Source organism: Limulus polyphemus, unplaced genomic scaffold (genome assembly GCF_000517525.1).
Source record: "Limulus polyphemus unplaced genomic scaffold, Limulus_polyphemus-2.1.2 Scaffold2280, whole genome shotgun sequence".
Lineage (NCBI taxonomy): Eukaryota > Metazoa > Arthropoda > Merostomata > Xiphosura > Limulidae > Limulus > Limulus polyphemus.
The window spans coordinates 110,256-129,008 of NW_013667890.1; the positions used below are offsets into that span (position 1 = coordinate 110,256).

Here is an 18,753-nt window from a genome sequence, read left to right on the forward strand (position 1 = left end):
TTGAATCCATTGGGTTCTATTATTGGATATAAAGGGAAAAGGCTTTTGGTGGGAATTTGACCACTAAATGACATTGATGAAATAAATGAGATTGGGAAATGCTAGAATCAAACTATTTGGGAAAAAGGGTTTTGGAAACTGTGCAATTGGTTTTCTTCACCAATTAGTCAAGGAACCTACTAGGAACAATGCTATTTTAGACTTATTGTTAACTTTGAATAGAGAAATGATCAAGAGGGTGGAAATTGGGGAACATCTGGGTGCAAGCAATTATTGCTTTATTAGGTTCAATGTTTTGCTGCACATGAAAATGAGGAATAGGGATATTTTGGTTACAAATTTCAAAAAAGCAAATTTTGAAGAGATCCAACCATAATTATCTGTAGTTAATTGGCTAGCCAAGTCAGTTGGAAACACTGATCAGATGTGGAAAATTTTTAAAGACAAGTTCTTAAATATTCAACGTAATCATTCCTTATACAAAGAAAAGGGTAGCTGCAAGTAAAAAAACCAGGTCAGCTCACAAAGAGTTTAAGAGATAATAAGTTTAAAAAATGTAAATTGAATAGTATGACAGGAGACTTAGAATATTACAGAAGATCAAGAAAGTTGGTGAAACTGGAAATTAGGACATCAAAAAGGATGTACGAGAAAAGGTTGGCTGAAAAAGTAAAAATTACCAGTATGTATTCCTTTAAATACATTAAATTAAATTTTGCTCTTTCTTCAATTTTTACTATTGAAGATTTAAGCAGTATTCCACATCTTGAACAGTTGATAAATGGAAACGAGATCAAACATGATGACCACATTAACCCTCTCCAGATGGGTCACATGTCTAAGGCCATGTCATAGCATTTGTTCACTTGCATTCAAATTTTATTGAACTACTATTTCATGAATTTATGTCAATAAGTTTAGTATCAAACTGTAGATTGTAATTCAAATTTTAGTATTATACATTACTTAACTTAAAAGTAAATATTAGAAAAACACAGATAAACATCAATTTTTGTGTAGTTAATTGTTTGCTTTACTTTATTTACTGTTCTATGTTTGAAGAAAAATAAGATTAAGAACTAATTTGTAAATAGCAATAATCTATATACCCATATAATGTATAATAATAGAAATGTGAATGTATTTTATAAAATACTAGTCGACTAAAACTCAGCCAAGACAGGTCACTTTGTAAGAACTAAAGTTCAGTTTTATATTATTGGATACGATAACATGAGGTTACATGTAATGTTAGTCAGGCATGGAGGAAAGGTAAATATAATAAAAATAATAAATATATAAACATATACTGTTATGAGATTTTAAGCTATTTAGCCTAAACATTTGTTTTTGTGTCATAATTTGTCATCATTCAAGAACAAAAGAGGCATAATTTATATTTCCTAATATTTTATGGTGGTTACGAGATCGGTCAAATCTACCAAACTCATACAGAGATTCATTAGTGAAAATAACAGATAAAATATAAAGTCTTTCTTAAGAAACGTTTGATAATTATCTGGACATTATAAAGATTTTGCATGTTAAATTTTAAAATTTTCTGATAAATAATAGTATTTTTAATCTTAAAATGAAAATTACAAAAACATTGCTTAACAAACCTGAAGACTTGATAAAAAAAAGATTTGATATTTTGCATATGAAAGCATTATAATATTTACTGATAATATAACAAATTTTGTTAACATACACTTACTAATTTAAAAGTTATAGCATGAAAATAGTAACAAACATAAAATGGTTACGAGGTGGGTCCCAGGGACCAAGCCTGTGCTGAAAAAGATAATAGGTTTTGTGTCATCCACAGCATATTTTCAGCTTCCATTTCCTTTCATAGATCTTTCTCACTTTTAACACTGACTTAGGTTTCAATATTGTTCTACAACTTTGAATTTTTATTCTGGATTATTTTATTTCTCTCATATACATGTTTGCATGAATAGTCTCAAGTAACGTAATCAGGTTATTATTTTATACAGGTGAATTTGTGGAATGTTTGAAAATGTGCTTATCCAACATTTTGTATTTTACATTTTTACCTTATTGCAGAACAACAATTTTAACGTAGATATATTTTCTTTCGACCCCTTTATCATATGATTTATCTGTTGATGACATATGGTAAAAATTTTGATATATTTCTCTTAAAAGTTAATGCTGTAAACTACGCTTCAATTTCAAACGTTCGGAAAAACCAATCGCGTTCAATAAAAGGCACGGCTATAATTTTCTATTTTTTAATAAAGTTATGGTGACCAGAAAGAAACATACTACCAGTTTTATTTGCTTACAAGTTGCAGTAACAATACTAAGCCTAACTGCAATAATGGCGCTAAACTAGTTAGGCCTAAAGCTGATGTTTCGTAGCCTCACGAGTCACGTTTAATTCTTCGCAAATATATATAAATACGTGCAAAGTAGAACAGACTAACACAGTAACAATGTTACTTCATAAAAGTAAAATTTAAGCCCGTGTTAATTCCACACAAATAACACTGCAACTTACAAGTTATAACCTGAATTACACACTAAGCCTAAAGATTAACAGCAACAAAAACTACAAATTGGAAAGCTGCGTACACAGGCGTTTCCAAATCCAATTCACCATATACACAATAATACTACTTATATAAACTTACCGTCAATATAAAACGACGAAATAATTAAATAATTGTAGTGTATTTATAGTAGTCTACAGGCCTTAAACTTTATTAATCCAGTTTACGTCTTTCACACCACAAATTTAACATCTATTCCAATTTCTAACCATGAGCAATATGGCGTCAATAATATTTTCACCTAGCTCAACACTAATATCACATGCACTATAACGCGCGTATCTATGATGTCATAAAATAGTTTCTTATTTATTATTTTACAACGACATCTACAATACTGTGAAAAGTCTGAAGAAAGTTATTTTGTTACTGCTGTTAATAATTAACTTTGAAACAAAATATATTCAATGTTTCCTCCAGTTGTCTAAATAATTGAACTATTAATACATAATTAAATAAAAGGAACAAAAATACAAATGATCATCTTTGAAATGAAAAGCTAACTTTATTTGTAACATTACCTATCAAACATGATTGTTTGTTTGTTTGTTTGAAGTTAAGCACAAAGGTACACAACGGGCAATCTGTTCTTTGCCCACCACGGGTATAGAAACCCGGTTTCTAGTGTTGTAAGACCGCAGACATACCGCTGTGCCACCGGGGGGGGGGGGGGCTTCAACCATAGGCCTGTATAAGGTATTTACCAATAAATTATAATAAAAACGAGAATAGGATTTAGTACAACAGAAAATTTCTTATTTTAGAAGTTTATTTAGCCTTTTAGCTTTGGAAATTTAAGTTTAAAAAATACTTTTTTTAACTAAAGAAATAGAAAAACGGACAATGACCATTGCAGCTTTGTGCAATATGAATTCTTAGCAGCACAATTACATATATGTTGAAATATTTTAAGCTGCTTTACTTTCGTAAGACGTTTTATGATTTAGTTAATTAGTCAAGGAGCCAAACTGAGATTGAGTCCTCAATTTAAGTTTAGTGAACTTGAGAGCGTAAACCTGTCAACCATATTTTTTTAATATTGGGTACCCTAAAAGTATAAACTATAGGGTTTGACATTTTTTAATTTGCTTGTGGTGGCTTTTACAGATCAACATTGCTCTACCGGAATCCCCCGTTTAGCGCGCTTTCTATTAGCGCGTTTTCGTTTTTAGATGGTTTTCATATTAGAGAACTTTTTTCCGTTAGCATGGCAAGTCGCGATAATACAGAAGAACTTAACCGCAAAGTGAAAAACAAATTGAAGTTCTCATCTCGTACGTACGAGATAACAAGTTGTACGTTTAAATGCATAAATTAAACAATAATTATGTCTAATTCTACGGAAACTTTAGTTGGTGTGTCTGTTTCATAATAGCATTTCACATCAGTTTCATAGCAGTTACTTGATCATCAATTTGAAGGTTCGTACTGAACACCTACAAGTCACGTTGGTGTTACTGTATTTTGAATATTACACGCCCATAATAATTAATGATGTCAGAAAAACACGTAGATTCAAGAAGTTTTGATAGAAATGAATAAAAACCCTCGGTTATAGGGTTTTTATTCATGCCCATAATAATAATAATATACTTTATATTAAAATAAACTTCTCGTGAATCAGAACTTAAAGTTTATTTGGGCCATATTTTCAGGGTTTCCGTAGGGAATCCTGAACTGCAAAGTAAAAAAAAAAAGAAAAATTGAAGGTCTCCTCTTGTACGTACGTACGAGATAACACCTTCGATGGCAATTTTCGATTTAGCGCGGTTTCGAAATAGAAAATGGAGCTCTTCAACGCAGCTGCGCATGCGTGACATGTGTCAAATGCTTAGTTTATCTTGTGGTCACCTCTTGGTAGCATCGTACTGTGCAAAAACCAGTATTAATTACATTAATTTCAAAGTGAATTGTATCACAGTATACCGGGTATTTGTATCCCGTATACTTAAAGTATTATTCTGTGTAATAACATCAACTACTATTATTACTATGTATTAAAAGCAAGTACGATAACAGTAATGACAACACTATTTTCAGGCAAATGATAAGCAACTACAATATATAATATAATCAGCAGAATTTTACAAATACCATTATAAAATTAACCATTAAAATAACAAATATGTGAAGAAAATGGCATCAACAGGTTTTGAGCCGTAAATCACATTTTAATACAGGCACCTGCGACACTTGGGTAAAATTTATGATCAAGTACATTATATGCATAAAGCAAGCATGCCATTAATTGTTTGTTTATTTATTATGTGGATTAAATCATTTATTTTGAACCCAAATCCAACAATTTTTGATAAATTTAAAAGATAGGTGGTTTCAAATCACCATTGGTGTGATCTACACTTGTTGAAGTCTGGCGTGAAATAAGTTATTTATGTAAAGTTTATGTATAGGATGAAGAAATTATCATAAAGCAATATTTCGAGGTGACAACTAAGTGTCAGGTGTTGAAGGGTTGTGGAGATGATGGAATGCTTCAGAATGTAGAGATTGTGGAAGTACCAGCTGTAGTTTTTGATTCTGACCACTGGTATCTTCCCATTTCTGACATAACAAACTTTCTTGTAAAAATAATTAATTCCACTGTGCCCAGTACATTGGGCTGTATGGAGCAGCTGTTTCCTATGAAGGTTTTTCTGCACTATTTTTGATACAATGAATAACTGGTTTCAAACCCATAGTTTTTGTCTCAGCATATTTAAGTTGAGGGTTGGACAATATTAGTTCTTCACCATATCCTATGGGTATCAAATCTTGGATTGTACTCTACTTTTGTACTGTAGGTTGGCCATCTTTACTATCATGTACTTCCCTCTTTTCACAATGTTTACAATCGTCATTAATGCATGTTCTTCGGTATTGCGCATCAGTATTTCCATGATACCATCCAAGGTGATGCATGATGCTCAAAATATACTCTTGGGGTTTCTTGAATTAACTTACTATCTGGCCTTTTGGATTGAAAATAAAATAATATCAGCCACTTCAATGTTGCATGATCATCCAGAGTGTAAGCGTTTATTCATAAAGGTAATGATAGAAAGGATTCGGTAAACACTTAGTAGCTCTTTCCAAATTGTTCAATGCTTCCATTATACAGCATTTATTGCCTTGCTATAGTAGACAATCACATGTTCTTTTCTGTGTTGCACTTGTGATAAAACTGTTCCCACTGTAAAATCACTAGCATCTATATCTCAAATGGGTATGCTAATACATAATTGGTAGTTGAATCTTCACAACCTGCAGTCTAATAAAACTTATCAGAGTCTTTCAAGTAGTTTGTGTAGAAGTTGAGCTATGAATGATTTTACAAAATGATGATAGTAAGATTACATTCCAAAAAATCCTCTTACCTCATGCAAGTTCTTTTATTGTTGGCCAATACTGAACAATTAAAACTTAGATGGATCCATAAGCTCTCCCTTCTGCTGATTATGTGTACCATAAAACCCACCTTTTCATCATAAGAATATATCATAGGTCTTCTCATGTGTAATGATTTCATCCAAATAGTAACATAACAACTTGACACAGTTCATTTTCTGCAGTATAAGTGTTGTCTTCTTCTACTTGATTCACCAACTTGCACTCTTAAAAACCAATATTGAAAAACATTTTGATCCAGATAAAGCATCCAAAGTAGAATCAGTTTTTGACAGTGAGTAGCCATCCTTTTTTGTGTGTGTGTGTGTGTGTGATTTCGTGCACCTTCTGGTAGTTCACCCGAACGTCGTGGATCCATCCATCTTTTGCATACGTACAATAGGTGATGCCCAAGGATTAGCAGGTTCTATCATTCCTTGTTTCTCCATGACTTCCATCTCTTTGAAAACATTAATCTATTTTACAAGTAAGAAACAACTGGATGACTGATGTATTAGGGCTGCATTTTTAGTATCAATCAGGTATTTTATTTGTTTGGATTTAGTAATTCAGTCCACCGGAGAAGGTATCTTGACATTTTGTGAGAAAGTTATGTAATTTATGGCATTGAGTAGCTGTAAGATTTCCACAGATCAGGTTATATAGATCTTGTAAGTGAAATGGTAAGCTGTCCTTATGTGAGGACTTCATATTAGACTTCCTATATCTTACCTCAAAGATAATTACTTCTGATGCTCTTTGATGTGAAAGTACTACTTGTACAGACTCACATGTTGCAATATCCGTTTCAGATTTAACTCTAATCTTAAGGTTTGTTGTATTCATAGTTCTATTGATTACTTCTTTATTTTTTATTTGTCACTCATATAACGCAACCACCTGGGGGGGGGGGATATTTTATGGTAACGGACGGATTCGGATCTGGATAGTCAGCTCCGAAATCCAGAGCTCAAGCTCTACTACAGAGCCAGCCCCTTTCTTTAACAACCTATTTTCAATCACGTGTATAGTGGCTTAGTGAGTTAAATTCGTTCACACAGTAGTATAATCAGGAAATTAATAATGTTTTTATTTTACGACAGTAGTTGCTATTTCCTATGAAAAGGTCCTGTACAATTATTCATTTAAAAAATTGTATATATATATATATTGTGTATGTTTTCTTAATATTTCAGATAAATTTGGATTGATTTTTCTGTCGAATCAGTGATAATAATCATGACTGTCTGTTAGAGCTAACTTCTAATTGAAATCACTACACTCATTACACCTTAAGTTAAGTTTCAGTTGTTTATTCCTGATTTAATATATCTTCTTAATTATTGATAATTTACTTTTAAAATAATTTTTTTTTAATATTCGATAATTAAAGATCACATAGATGAATTTATAAATCAAATATTAAGCATATAAGGTCCATGAGTCGGGGATTCGAATCCCGTCACCGAACACTCTCCCCTTTTCAGCCGTGGGGGTGTTCAAATGTGACGGTCAATCTCATTTTTCGTTAGCAAAGAGTGGTTCATGAGTTTACGGTTGGTGGTATTGACTAGCTACCTTCCTTCTCGTTACCCCTAGTGGCACAGCGGATGTCTACGGATTACAACGCTAGAAACCGGGCTTCGATACCCGTAGTGGGCAGAGCACAGACAGCCCATTTTGTTGCTTTGTGCTTGACTTTAAACAAATAAACAAATCTTACTCGTCTATCACTTCAAAATAGTAAAGTCCAGAATATTTTACTTCAATTTCTTAATGTTTTCTTACAATTTATAGACGTTACAGATCGTTAAAAATAACTGTCTACCTACTACTTTGAAGGATTTTAACTCCTCATATTTTATTAAAAATTCATTCATATTAACTAGATGAAAGTTTAAAAATACTGAGTTTGCATGATATAAGATTATTAAAACTCTTCTCGTGTTTTAGTGGTTAATGCTTTTATCAACCACCAGATGGCGAGAGGAACCAGTGGTGACAAAATATGATGTAAAACAAAAATAAAATGAAGGTAAATTTTTATTGAAAAGTTCACATTGAATTTTACAGTTTCACAAACACTTAGAAAGGGTGGCAGTGATATTTACAGGGTTTTTTTAATTTGTTTTGTTCGATAAACATTATAAGGTAAATAGCTCATCAGTACACAGCTCCACTAAAACACCATTGTTGAAAACAAAAAAAAAAGGCCTGAATAAATAATCTACACAAGATAATCATTCAGGAAACATCAAAATATTTCAATGGTTGCTATTTTTACAAAGTTGAATGGATTTCAGGTGGGATTTCGTTAAGCCTTTTGACACAAATAGGAAACAGAGCACACAGTTGGTAAACAATTCTTTCGTTTTATTTTACGCGTTCTAAAACTAGCATTTGACATACCATTCTTATTCCTGTTTTAATACAAAAGTCCTAAATTTAACATTTTAAGTTATTCACAAATTGGTTTTAGTCTTATTAATCACTTATCAATATCTTGTTAAATCTTTGAAGCTATAATTTCAAAATGTACATAAGGATGCGTGATTAGTTGTACTTTAATATTAATTGTAAGATTAATCCCTTTTTTATCTACTAGAGAATTTTAGGCCTAAAAATTTCGTCTTGGAAGGTTCAGTGAAGTTCGTCATTTCCAGTCTACAAGTTATTTTATCCATTCTAATGAATTATAGAAAAGCAGAAAGACAAGCTAATCGGTTCGCAAACATGTTACAGAAGTCAATGAAATTAGAGGAAGACAAGAAAATACTCACCATCTATTTAGGATTTTCCATCATTCCACTAGTTGTCACACATCATGTTAAACATTAAATGATTAAGACGTTAGTCGTAACAGTTCAATTTATCATACGTCAAAACAATTATCCCATCCTAACGAGGTTACAATAATCCACAAATTATCATGCATCATATCAAACAAATTATGAGGACGTTAACTGCATCATTCTAGATTTTTATTAACTTAATCATACATCATATATCTCAACAGAAGATGAGAAGGACAAATCTAATGGTTTAGAAGTTATTATTTCTATAATACGCTATACCAGTCAACACAAAACACGGACGTCAAGTGATTAATCTACAAGCTAACAGGACGTGTATGAAACCATCCAGTTAATAATGAAATATCACGTTATTTAAATATTAAAATCTTCTTCAACATCTAATTACATTTGTAAACGTGGGAAGTTAAACTTTTGTAGTGAGCAAAATAATCATCATTTTTTTATAGAATACTTCACTACATTTAAAATACCAGTGGTTGAAGAACATTCTGATATCTACCATAATGGTGTGAAGAATGTAAAGAACGTGGGAAGTTAAAGTTTTGTAGTGAGCAAAATCATCATCATTTTGTTATAGAATACATCACTACATTTAAAATACCAGTGGTTGAAGAACATTCTGATATCTACCATAATGGTGTGAAGAATGTAAAGAACGTGGGAAGTTAAACTTTTGTAGTGAGCAAAATAATCATCATTTTGTTATATAATACATCACTACATTTAAAATACCAGTGGTTGAAGAACATTCTGATATCTACCATAATGGTGTGAAGAATGTAAAGAACGTGGGAAATTAAACTTTTGTAGTGAGCAAAATAATCATCATTTTGTTATATAATACATCACTACATTTAAAATACCAGTGGTTGAAGAATATTCTGATATCTACCATAATGGTGTGAAGAATGTAAAGAACGTGGGAAGTTAAACTTTTGTAGTGAGCAAAATAATCATCATTTTGTTATAGAATACTTCACTACATTTAAAATACCAGTGGTTGAAGAACATTCTGATATCTACCCTAATGGTGTGAAGAATGTAAAGTTGTCGTTATACCTTCTATACTAAAAAATGACGTTCTCATGTTGCATACTTCAATTGCCTAATGAAATATAGGGCGAGAAGGTTTTACAGAAAGTCGTTATGTGGGGGTTTATGTTGTTATTTCTTTCTTCATCGATGATCTTATCGAGAAGATATATAGAAAGTGTGGTCCAATGACATAGGACAAAGGTTACCAGTAACACTATGGGATGTCACTCCGGTTTCTACTAAACGCTTATGTGAAAAGGTAGCTTCTCGTTTACTACTTACATCTACTGATAAATTTATAAAGTCTACTGTAACTATCCCACCAAAGTAAGGACGCTTATTAAAACGTTCTTTAGAAATTCGTGAGAACTACTTACATTTGTTAAAGATGACATTTTAAACGAATGAACAGGCCTTCTGATACTTTACCATTTAAGCAATCTAATAATCTTACATCAGTGATGAAGGATTCCGGCTGCTTTCTCTATTTTTGCTTTTTTCGCTTGAGAATAGTTAAGAATAAAGTGGTAAGCCCTGTTACATGGATTGCTGTTGTAGACCTTCTTTTGAAGCTACTTCATTTCATGAGGTGAAGGATCACCGGGATCGCCAACCTTCGTGTGAATAAATAACGGTTGCAGGACTAGTAGCCTAGGTTTGCTTCTTTTGCGTTCTGTATATAATTCTGTGGTTTAAATGTCACAATTGAAGCTAACATTAGTGATGTACGGTATGGTTGAATATGAGCATATGTCTGTTGTTGATGTTTACCTATTTTGAACCTGTAACATTGTTTTTAAGTTTAGAATAAAGAGGGCCAACGAGAGGGAACAATTGCTATAAAAGAAACAAATAATGCTTCATGGAAGATAAGTCATTATGCATTCAGCAAATATACATGTAGTAAATATTGTTTTTCTTAATTCTGCAACAAAAAATATACAGTGATATGTAAAACATTTAATTGTTTCATTTTATATGTGTATGTATATATATATATATATATATATTCAACACGATTCAACAGCGGTCAATAGCAAAATACACATCTACCTTTTTACTATGATAATTTGATAAGTGTTGTATATTTGAAAAATTCTGTTAATGCTAGTTTTTGATAACTCCATTTTATATACATTACAAGCACTGGAAACAAAAGCTGACAAAAAAATGACTTTCAAGGGCTTATACTACTCAACTTTATAATTACACCTGACTGTCTTTAAACTAAAAGATGATTGTTTCTCACACACAATTACTTGTGAACGAACAGGCACAATTTTGCGATACAGCACTTTGGAGTTTAGACTTCATTGTACAGATCATACAAGAGGATATTTCCATGGGTGCATCTTTACTTCCCTGGAGTGTTGGTATTGGAATTAAAACTAACCAATCACATTCTATTTACACTTTAATGTATACAAAGGTTTGAACTATTTACAAGAGTATTTTAAATGACAATCCAAACATCACATTTCTAACTACACTACTATTTGTATGTTCCTAAGTGCTGGCCGTTTACACTGTTCTCTATCAGCTCTAATCCTTCTATCACTTCGTTGTTCTTTGATGAACACTGGCTCCGTCTGGCAAGCTTGGTCGACCTGACTCGAGATTTCTGGTGAGTCCTTCAAAAGTCCACTATCACCTTGATGCAACTGTTCCATGTTTATAAAATGATCTTTTTTTAATACTCCAAATGAACTAAAATAAGCGTGATTCTCATTAAGGGTCGGTCCTTTGTCGCTATTCGATCTCTTTAGTTGCCTTGCTGGTTGAAGTTCGCCTTTTCTAGGAGAGAGGGTTTCTGTCTCTAATGGTTCGTAACCACTAAAATTAGTGTTTAACGAAAACGTCGACCCTTTAAAACGGTCAAAGAGCTCCCTGAAATTTATCTTGGTTGTTGATTTTTCTTTTGATGAAAGAACAATGGTTCTGGACTTGTCTATGCCTGTCATGGACTGACTACACGAGGATTTTCTTTCGTGTGTTTCCAAGAGAAAGTCATTTCTAGGTTTACAAGAGCTTTCTTGAGAAAGCTGCAGGTCGAGGTAAACCGCCGAGTCTGGTGTTATATCCTCCGTTCCACAAGCTACGTTCACTTGCCCGACACCACTTGAACACGGAAGATCCAAGTTTAGCTGGAAGTCATGATTCCTTCGTGCACTCGCAGCTATTGGAGAGACGCTGCGCGCCATGTTGTGGGGAATATCGACGTTGGATGCTTTATCCTCATCAATTTCACCAAATATAGCTTGTGAAATAACAGCCGAATCACCAGCAGAACGGTTAAGAAAAAAAGTCACATCAAAGCTATTGGCAGCACTCTCGGAGCTGCAAGTGCTGCCTTGTTTCCGGGGGGTAAAGTCCAGAGCACTACTGGAGAATCCGTTCTTGGACGTCACATTGCTCAGCTGTTCGGGAGACAATTCCATGCTGTTGTCTGTTGTGTCCAAGCTCCAGTGGCTCATTCTTTTAAGTCGTGATTGATAAAAACCGGCCTGGAAGAATGGAGACAGCGAACTTTGAAAAACATCCTCCTCATACAACGTGTGTACACTGGATCCAGCGTGAGCCCTGGTAGATTCGTTTTCATCGTGACAGTTGTCTTCTTCAGATGAATCACCATCAGTGAGCTGTATTGGAGGCTGTTCTGGGTCAGTAATAGTACGGAAGCGTATGTAACCTTGATCTATGTACAACATGGAGGAGGAGGTTGAATTTTCCTCAGTAAGTTTACCTTGTGTAGCAACTGGCCTCTGTAATTCACCATTTAGATCATTTGTAACATTTTTACTAGCGGGATGTTTCGATGATTCAAAAGATAAAATATTTGATGCATTAGAGTTCGTTTGTTCGTCTAACCCATTATTGTCAGTTGGGACTCTTTTCAACTGAAAACCACTGTCAAGTTCTTTGGTAAAAGTTGGAATTGTGGGTAGGGAAGTAGTGTGGTTCCAACGTCTTGGTCTTTCTAGAGATGTTGTATGGAAAGCCACATTTGGCTGACCTTGATAGTTAGGAAAATAAATCGGAAATATTTCACTTTCCACTTCCTCGCTTCTGGAACAAGAAGTATTGCAGGGTACCCACAATAAATATTTACGACATTTCTGTTGCTTCGATTCAAAACGCTTCATTGGAAGTGTTGCTATGAAACAAATCGTAAAACACAATAAAAGCTCCACTATACGAGAACCCAACTGATAACCCCACCAAGTCCATGATGTAGGAGGTTTAGCTTCGAATATGCCATCAATGTAAATTATTCCAAACACACGCAGAGCAACCATCAGCAGGCCAAACAGTGCAATTATAACTGTTGATCGCACAGCAAGACACAAAGTAGGCTTTGGAAGTTTCTTTGGGAGCTGTGCACCATCGATATGAAGTCTGGTAAAAGCGACTCGGATCATCTCACTTTGTTTCTTAACTGCTGATTTATATAGCTTTCTGAAAGCATATATGTATCCAAGAGCTAGTGTTAATGCCCACAACAACTGCGTGGCCTGAAAAATTAAAAGCAATAATGTCTCACCCAAACCAAATCCTTGTAAAACATCTGTTGTGAAGGAAAATGCAAACTGAAAAATTGTAACTCCTGATAAAAATATTGGACTCTGGACATGTTGAGGTAAAATGTCAACTTGCGTGATTTGCAGCAAAGCTAAGGATAAAACACCAAAAGCTGAAGTTGCACAGAGAAAGCCACTGTTGAAAATGAAATTATTCAAAACAGGGGGATAAAAACCTTGTGTGTTATAAGGATCGAAAAGTAAGTACAGAGCTCTAATGATTCCCATGACAAAAAGCATTAAACTAATACTTATAAAATATCCACGACTAAGAAGTTTCTCATATGTCCCTAGCTTTAAAATACTTACAAAAGAATAAAGTGCCAAAAGTCCGAACGAGGAACCTGTAACATAAACATGGAGTTCCCATGCAATTCCCAACATGTTTTTAGATTTTTCCCATTCTGATTGATTTTCAACAGAATTGTCTTTCTCAATTTGAACAGTGTTATTTTCTGTAGAATTTATGTTTTCCTGTTGATGTTCGAGATTAAGAGAACTAGTAATTGGCTCTATATCCCATGGTAGATCATTGAGTTGTTGGTCAAACGTTGAGGTTTTAAGAAGTCTTATGGAATATTTTTGCTTTTTTTTCTGGAGATGCATACTTGATGATTCACCTGGTTTTGATTCTGACGCTAGAGTGGAAAACTGATCGATTTTGTCAAAATTCTTCTTTAAATTTTTATTAGGAAGTTTTAATGTTTTTGTAAGTACTTCCTTTAATGCAAAGTTATCTTCACTCAAAGATGTGTTGTGAAGTTGTTCTTCAGTATTAACCATGGTTGGAAAACTTGTAGTAGGAAAATGTGATTTATTTTTGTCGAAGAATTGAAACATATTTCTGTTTTTCTTATACCAGTCAGACAACTTTGAATCTACCTCTAATGGCTCTGGTTTGACTTCTTTAATCGATTTAATGAGTGGGTTCAAACTCGCATCAAGAAATGGCGTAGTTTCGTTTGCATTCTGTATTGCTTGATTTTCGAGTGTAAATACACCAAATGTATTGTTCACAGTTGGATTTCGTTTGAAAAAAAACTTATCACCAGCGTTTCCAAAAACCTGTTTATTAGAAAGTGGTTGCGTGTCATTGATTTCAAGTGGATATGAAAAGTTACTGGATTGGTCCGAAAATGCGGTGGGAGACTTAAATAGTGGAAACCATTGTATTTTATGCTTCAGTGATTGTTTTTTTCTAACAATGGAGTTGTTTACTCTTATATGTGTCATGGAAATGTAATCTGGCACAGGTTTCTGAGAAACATTAGAGGCATTCCTCGTATGATGGCTAGTAGATTCATGATGGTAAGCTGGTTTTGCTGTAACGCTAGATATGGCTTGTGTTAAATCACTCTTGGAGTTGTTCTGTTGTCTAATTTTAATAGAAGTATCCAGCGTGATATTACTGGTAGAGCTTTGTTGCCATGCCAGATTTCTTGGATCGATGAGGACCTCCTTTCTAAGACTACTTGTAAAGTTATGTGGACGTGGAATCTTCCGATGAATACCAGAAATATTTACTACAAAGTAGTCTGTAGAAGTATTAGAGTTATGCTGTGGTTTAGGTTTTCGTTGAGCATCACTAACATTTGCTACAATATCTATTGTGGAGTCATCCTCTGATGCTTGTTTCTTGGAAGAAACTGTGACAGCTGTAGTAAGGCTATATTTTGGAACTGATTCTTCAGAAACATTTACCGTATCTATTTCAGGATAACTCGACGCGTCATATTGTGATATTGGATCTTCCAAATGATCTGAAATTTGTGATCCAAAAAGAGTTTTGGAGTTGTTTACCAATGGAAGTTCACTGGAAATATTAGTCGCATCTGCTGCAAATGCAGTGTCGTAGTAGCGCTGTAGGGACAATTCCACAGAAACATCGGGGACATCTGTTTTCGGGCGTGTTGTGGAACTATACTGTGGTGCTGGTTGCTCATGCACATTTGAGTTATTGGTGGCATTGTTTTCCAAATAATGACTGCTGCCGATGAACGAAAGGCCTGAAAAATTATCACTGTTACCGACATTTGTGCGATGACTAAGTGAAGGGGGTCGACTGGTTGAATAATTGTGTTGTGTGATGACAAACGACTCTGGAACCATACCATCTCTGGTTATTTCACGGATAGTTTTAGTAGGGTTAACCAAGAAATCAGGTGTGTGACTGTCTCTCAAGAAATGTGCGAAATGTATATCATTGTGCTTTCGTTTCACTGATTCTGCATGTTGTGAATTATTATGACGTGATTCGATATCACGAGAACTACTAAAAACGGTCGTCTGCAAGTCTTCTTGAGTCACAAATGCATTTTCGTCATTATTTTTAGCTGTCAAATTAAATTCTTCGTACAGTGGTGTATTATCAAAGAAGTGCTTTAATGGAAATCGATCGTTTTTCGACTCCGATGAGTTGGTTTTCACGTCTCCTTTAACCCGGTTTCTCTCTGGTAGATTCGAATTATCGCGAGTAAGAATGTGACTGAAAGTTAGAGGTTGGTATTCATTAGTATAACTGGTATTTAATACTTGTAAAACAGACGCTACTATAGAATAAACACCATCATCGTTAATACTCTCGTTACCAATAGCTCTACTTGCATTTTGAAGAGTCTCTTCATCAGAAAAACGGATGTCTTGTAATGGCGGATAAGTGCTCAGAGAGCTCGTGGATGTTTCAAGACTATAAGCTTTGTCAAAGAGATACAATATAAGTGTGACTATTAGCCATAGAAATGATCGAGCTGTTTTCGACATTCTTGTTAATACCCGTCTCTTCACGTGCTCACCAATGCCCCACGCTGTTAATACCTAAAGTTCCATTACTCTGCACGTTGCTTCAAGGATTTTTCTTTGTGTAACTGAGCTGTATCAGGACAGTGGGGTATTCTTTGTTACTCATCAGGTAGTCACAAGACACCCTGCGGCCAATGACGTTCTTTACGCGTCATTGATTCGACTACAGAAGTCAGTAGAGCAGAATACTTCATCTCTTTAAGTCTTCCATTCCATCTCTCGTCGTGTCTGCAGATGTCAACAATCAAGCTAGACTTGGAACTTTATTTATTCCCTTTCAGTTTCTTGATTTCTAGGCTGCCGTCTCACATGACTGTATTTCTCCTCACAGTATCTTGACTCTCAAACCTGAACAGAAATAGAAAAAAAAAAGACATGACTTCATAATCGTATCACAATCTGATACGATGTAATGTAGAGATAATAATTACTTCAGTGCACAGGTATGTTTAAAGGTGTGTATGTATGTGTGTAAAGCCTATGTGTAACTTGTTTAAAGATAGAAATTAGTACCAACGTTTCCAGAGCGGAGCGTCTTTACTCTTGAACTTAAGTGTTAATTTGTAACGTTTCTTATATAAATAAGAAGATTTCTTACTGCATTTCATGTGGTTCAAATGCAACTATGATTTGATTTTTGCGAATGGAATAAAACCCCCTTTCACAAGAATGAAATGTGCTTGCGAATGGAATAAAACCCCCTTTCACAAGAATGAAATGTGCATGTTTCATATTCTCAAATGGTACAATCAAAATGACTTGCTTAAGTTTTATGTAGCGTTGTTGTACACGGTTGTACAAATGATACGGTTTCAACATGTCTCTCATGTAAACATTGTATAGGGACACGGTTGTACAAATTATACAGTTTCAATATGTCTCTTATGTAAACATTGTATTGAGACACGGTGATACAAATGATACTGTTCTAACAAATATCTTATGTAAACATTGTATAGGGACACGATTGTACAAATTATATAGTTTCAACATGTCTCTTATGTAAACATTGTATAGGGACACTGTTATACAAATGGCACTGTTCCAATAAATCTCCTATATAAACATTGTATAAGGACACGGTTTCAACAGCGCTATGTAAACCTCGTTTACGGGCACGATTGTCTAAATAACACGTTTCTACCGAAGCCAAACTGCGCGAAAGAGAGAAACGTAACAGCTTTTATTTTGATGCTTTATAAATGCTAATTTGTCACTTCAGTATACTGTCATTAATCTGAAACAACTTCTCATGGACTCGATTACTAGGGAGATTTAGGGTTAAAAATTGTTCTGAGTTCTAGCGAACTTACTGAGCTTTAGTAACGAAATAGTCCCTCAGCGAAATGACGTCATCAGAAATCTCTTTCTATGTAAATATGCTCACTCTCTCTCGACTCATGAGTCAGAGAGTTTGGGACAAAAGTCAGAGCAGTAAATATTTCTACATAGAACGCGTACAGCGATTAGTAATAACAAAGATTAAGTTAATCTCGAGTTGTCATATATATATATTTCTCTTTGGGGTGAAAAAAGAAAATTTGATCAGAAATAAACTAGAAGAAAGAAAATGGCGTGTTTATAACTCAGTCTTGCGGCAAGCTCCAATACCTGCGATTCACGAGATTACATTTTTTACAAACAATAAAGTCCTCTGGTGGCTCAGAGGTAAGTCGGAAGGCTAAAAACTGGGTTTCGATACCTGCGGTTGGCAAAGCTAATATTGAGTAGCTTTATGTCTAACAACAAACAATTAAAAAAAAACGTAAAACTGCCATTAGCAACAAGAAAATACCGAAAATGTACACTTGACTGAACTTACATGCTTTATTTACAGCACGTTATAAAAAATTACGAAAGGTTGCTTTATATAATCATTGGTCCCAGTGGCTCAGCGGTAAGTTTGAGAGCTCGCACTGCTAAAAACCGGGTTTCGACACTCATGGTGGGCGCAGCACAGAGAGCCCATCGTGTAGTTTTGCGATTAACATCAAACCCACTCTCATCAGTAACATAAGAAAAAAAAAGAATATCGATTTCACTTACCTCCACTCAAAAAGTACTACCCATAATTCTGGTGAAAATAAACATTTTTTTTTCGGTTTTCAACAGACACCACTCTTGTTCAGATCGATTTAAAATTGGTGAGAGGTCTCAAAGAAACTGTCTAATATCTGATGATTAGAACGCATAAAAAATTACAGATTTGAAAATGGTATAGTTGCATTCTTTTTCATTAATTGATAAATCTGAACAAACAATTATGATACAAGATAATCGATGTGTCGGACTGCGGATTGAACAGTCCAGGATTCAAGACGTGAAGTTGCTGAGCACGTTTCTCTATTTTCAGGTTCGTCAGTGTGTCGGACTGCGGATTGAACAGTCCAGGATTCAAGACGTGAAGTTGCTGAGCACGTTTCTCTATTTTCAGGTTCGTCAGTGTGTCGGACTGCGGATTGAACAGTCCAGGATTCAAGACGTGAAGTTGCTGAGCACGTTTCTCTATTTTCAGGTTCGTCAGTGTGTCGGACTGCGGATTGAACAGTCCAGGATTCAAGA

The 18,753-nt window shown here is 34.4% G+C and overlaps 2 protein-coding genes across 2 annotated transcripts in view; both read right to left on the reverse strand.

The window, feature by feature from the left end:
- Positions 1–2,843, reverse strand: part of LOC106466501 (RNA-binding protein 5-B-like) — a 42,081-nt gene extending 39,238 nt beyond the window's left edge. Inside the window, exon 1 of the mRNA XM_022394528.1 lies at positions 2,661–2,843. The gene's annotated coding sequence lies outside the window, so the exon portion shown is untranslated. The remainder of the gene's footprint in view (positions 1–2,660) is intronic.
- Positions 2,844–10,823: 7,980 nt separating this feature from the next.
- LOC106466502 overlaps positions 10,824–18,753 on the reverse strand; it is a 37,558-nt gene continuing 29,628 nt past the window's right edge. The window contains exon 2 of the mRNA XM_013926792.2: positions 10,824–16,539. Coding sequence (XP_013782246.1) covers positions 11,299–16,152 — 4,854 coding nt within the window. The 5' untranslated portion in view covers positions 16,153–16,539 and the 3' untranslated portion in view covers positions 10,824–11,298. The remainder of the gene's footprint in view (positions 16,540–18,753) is intronic.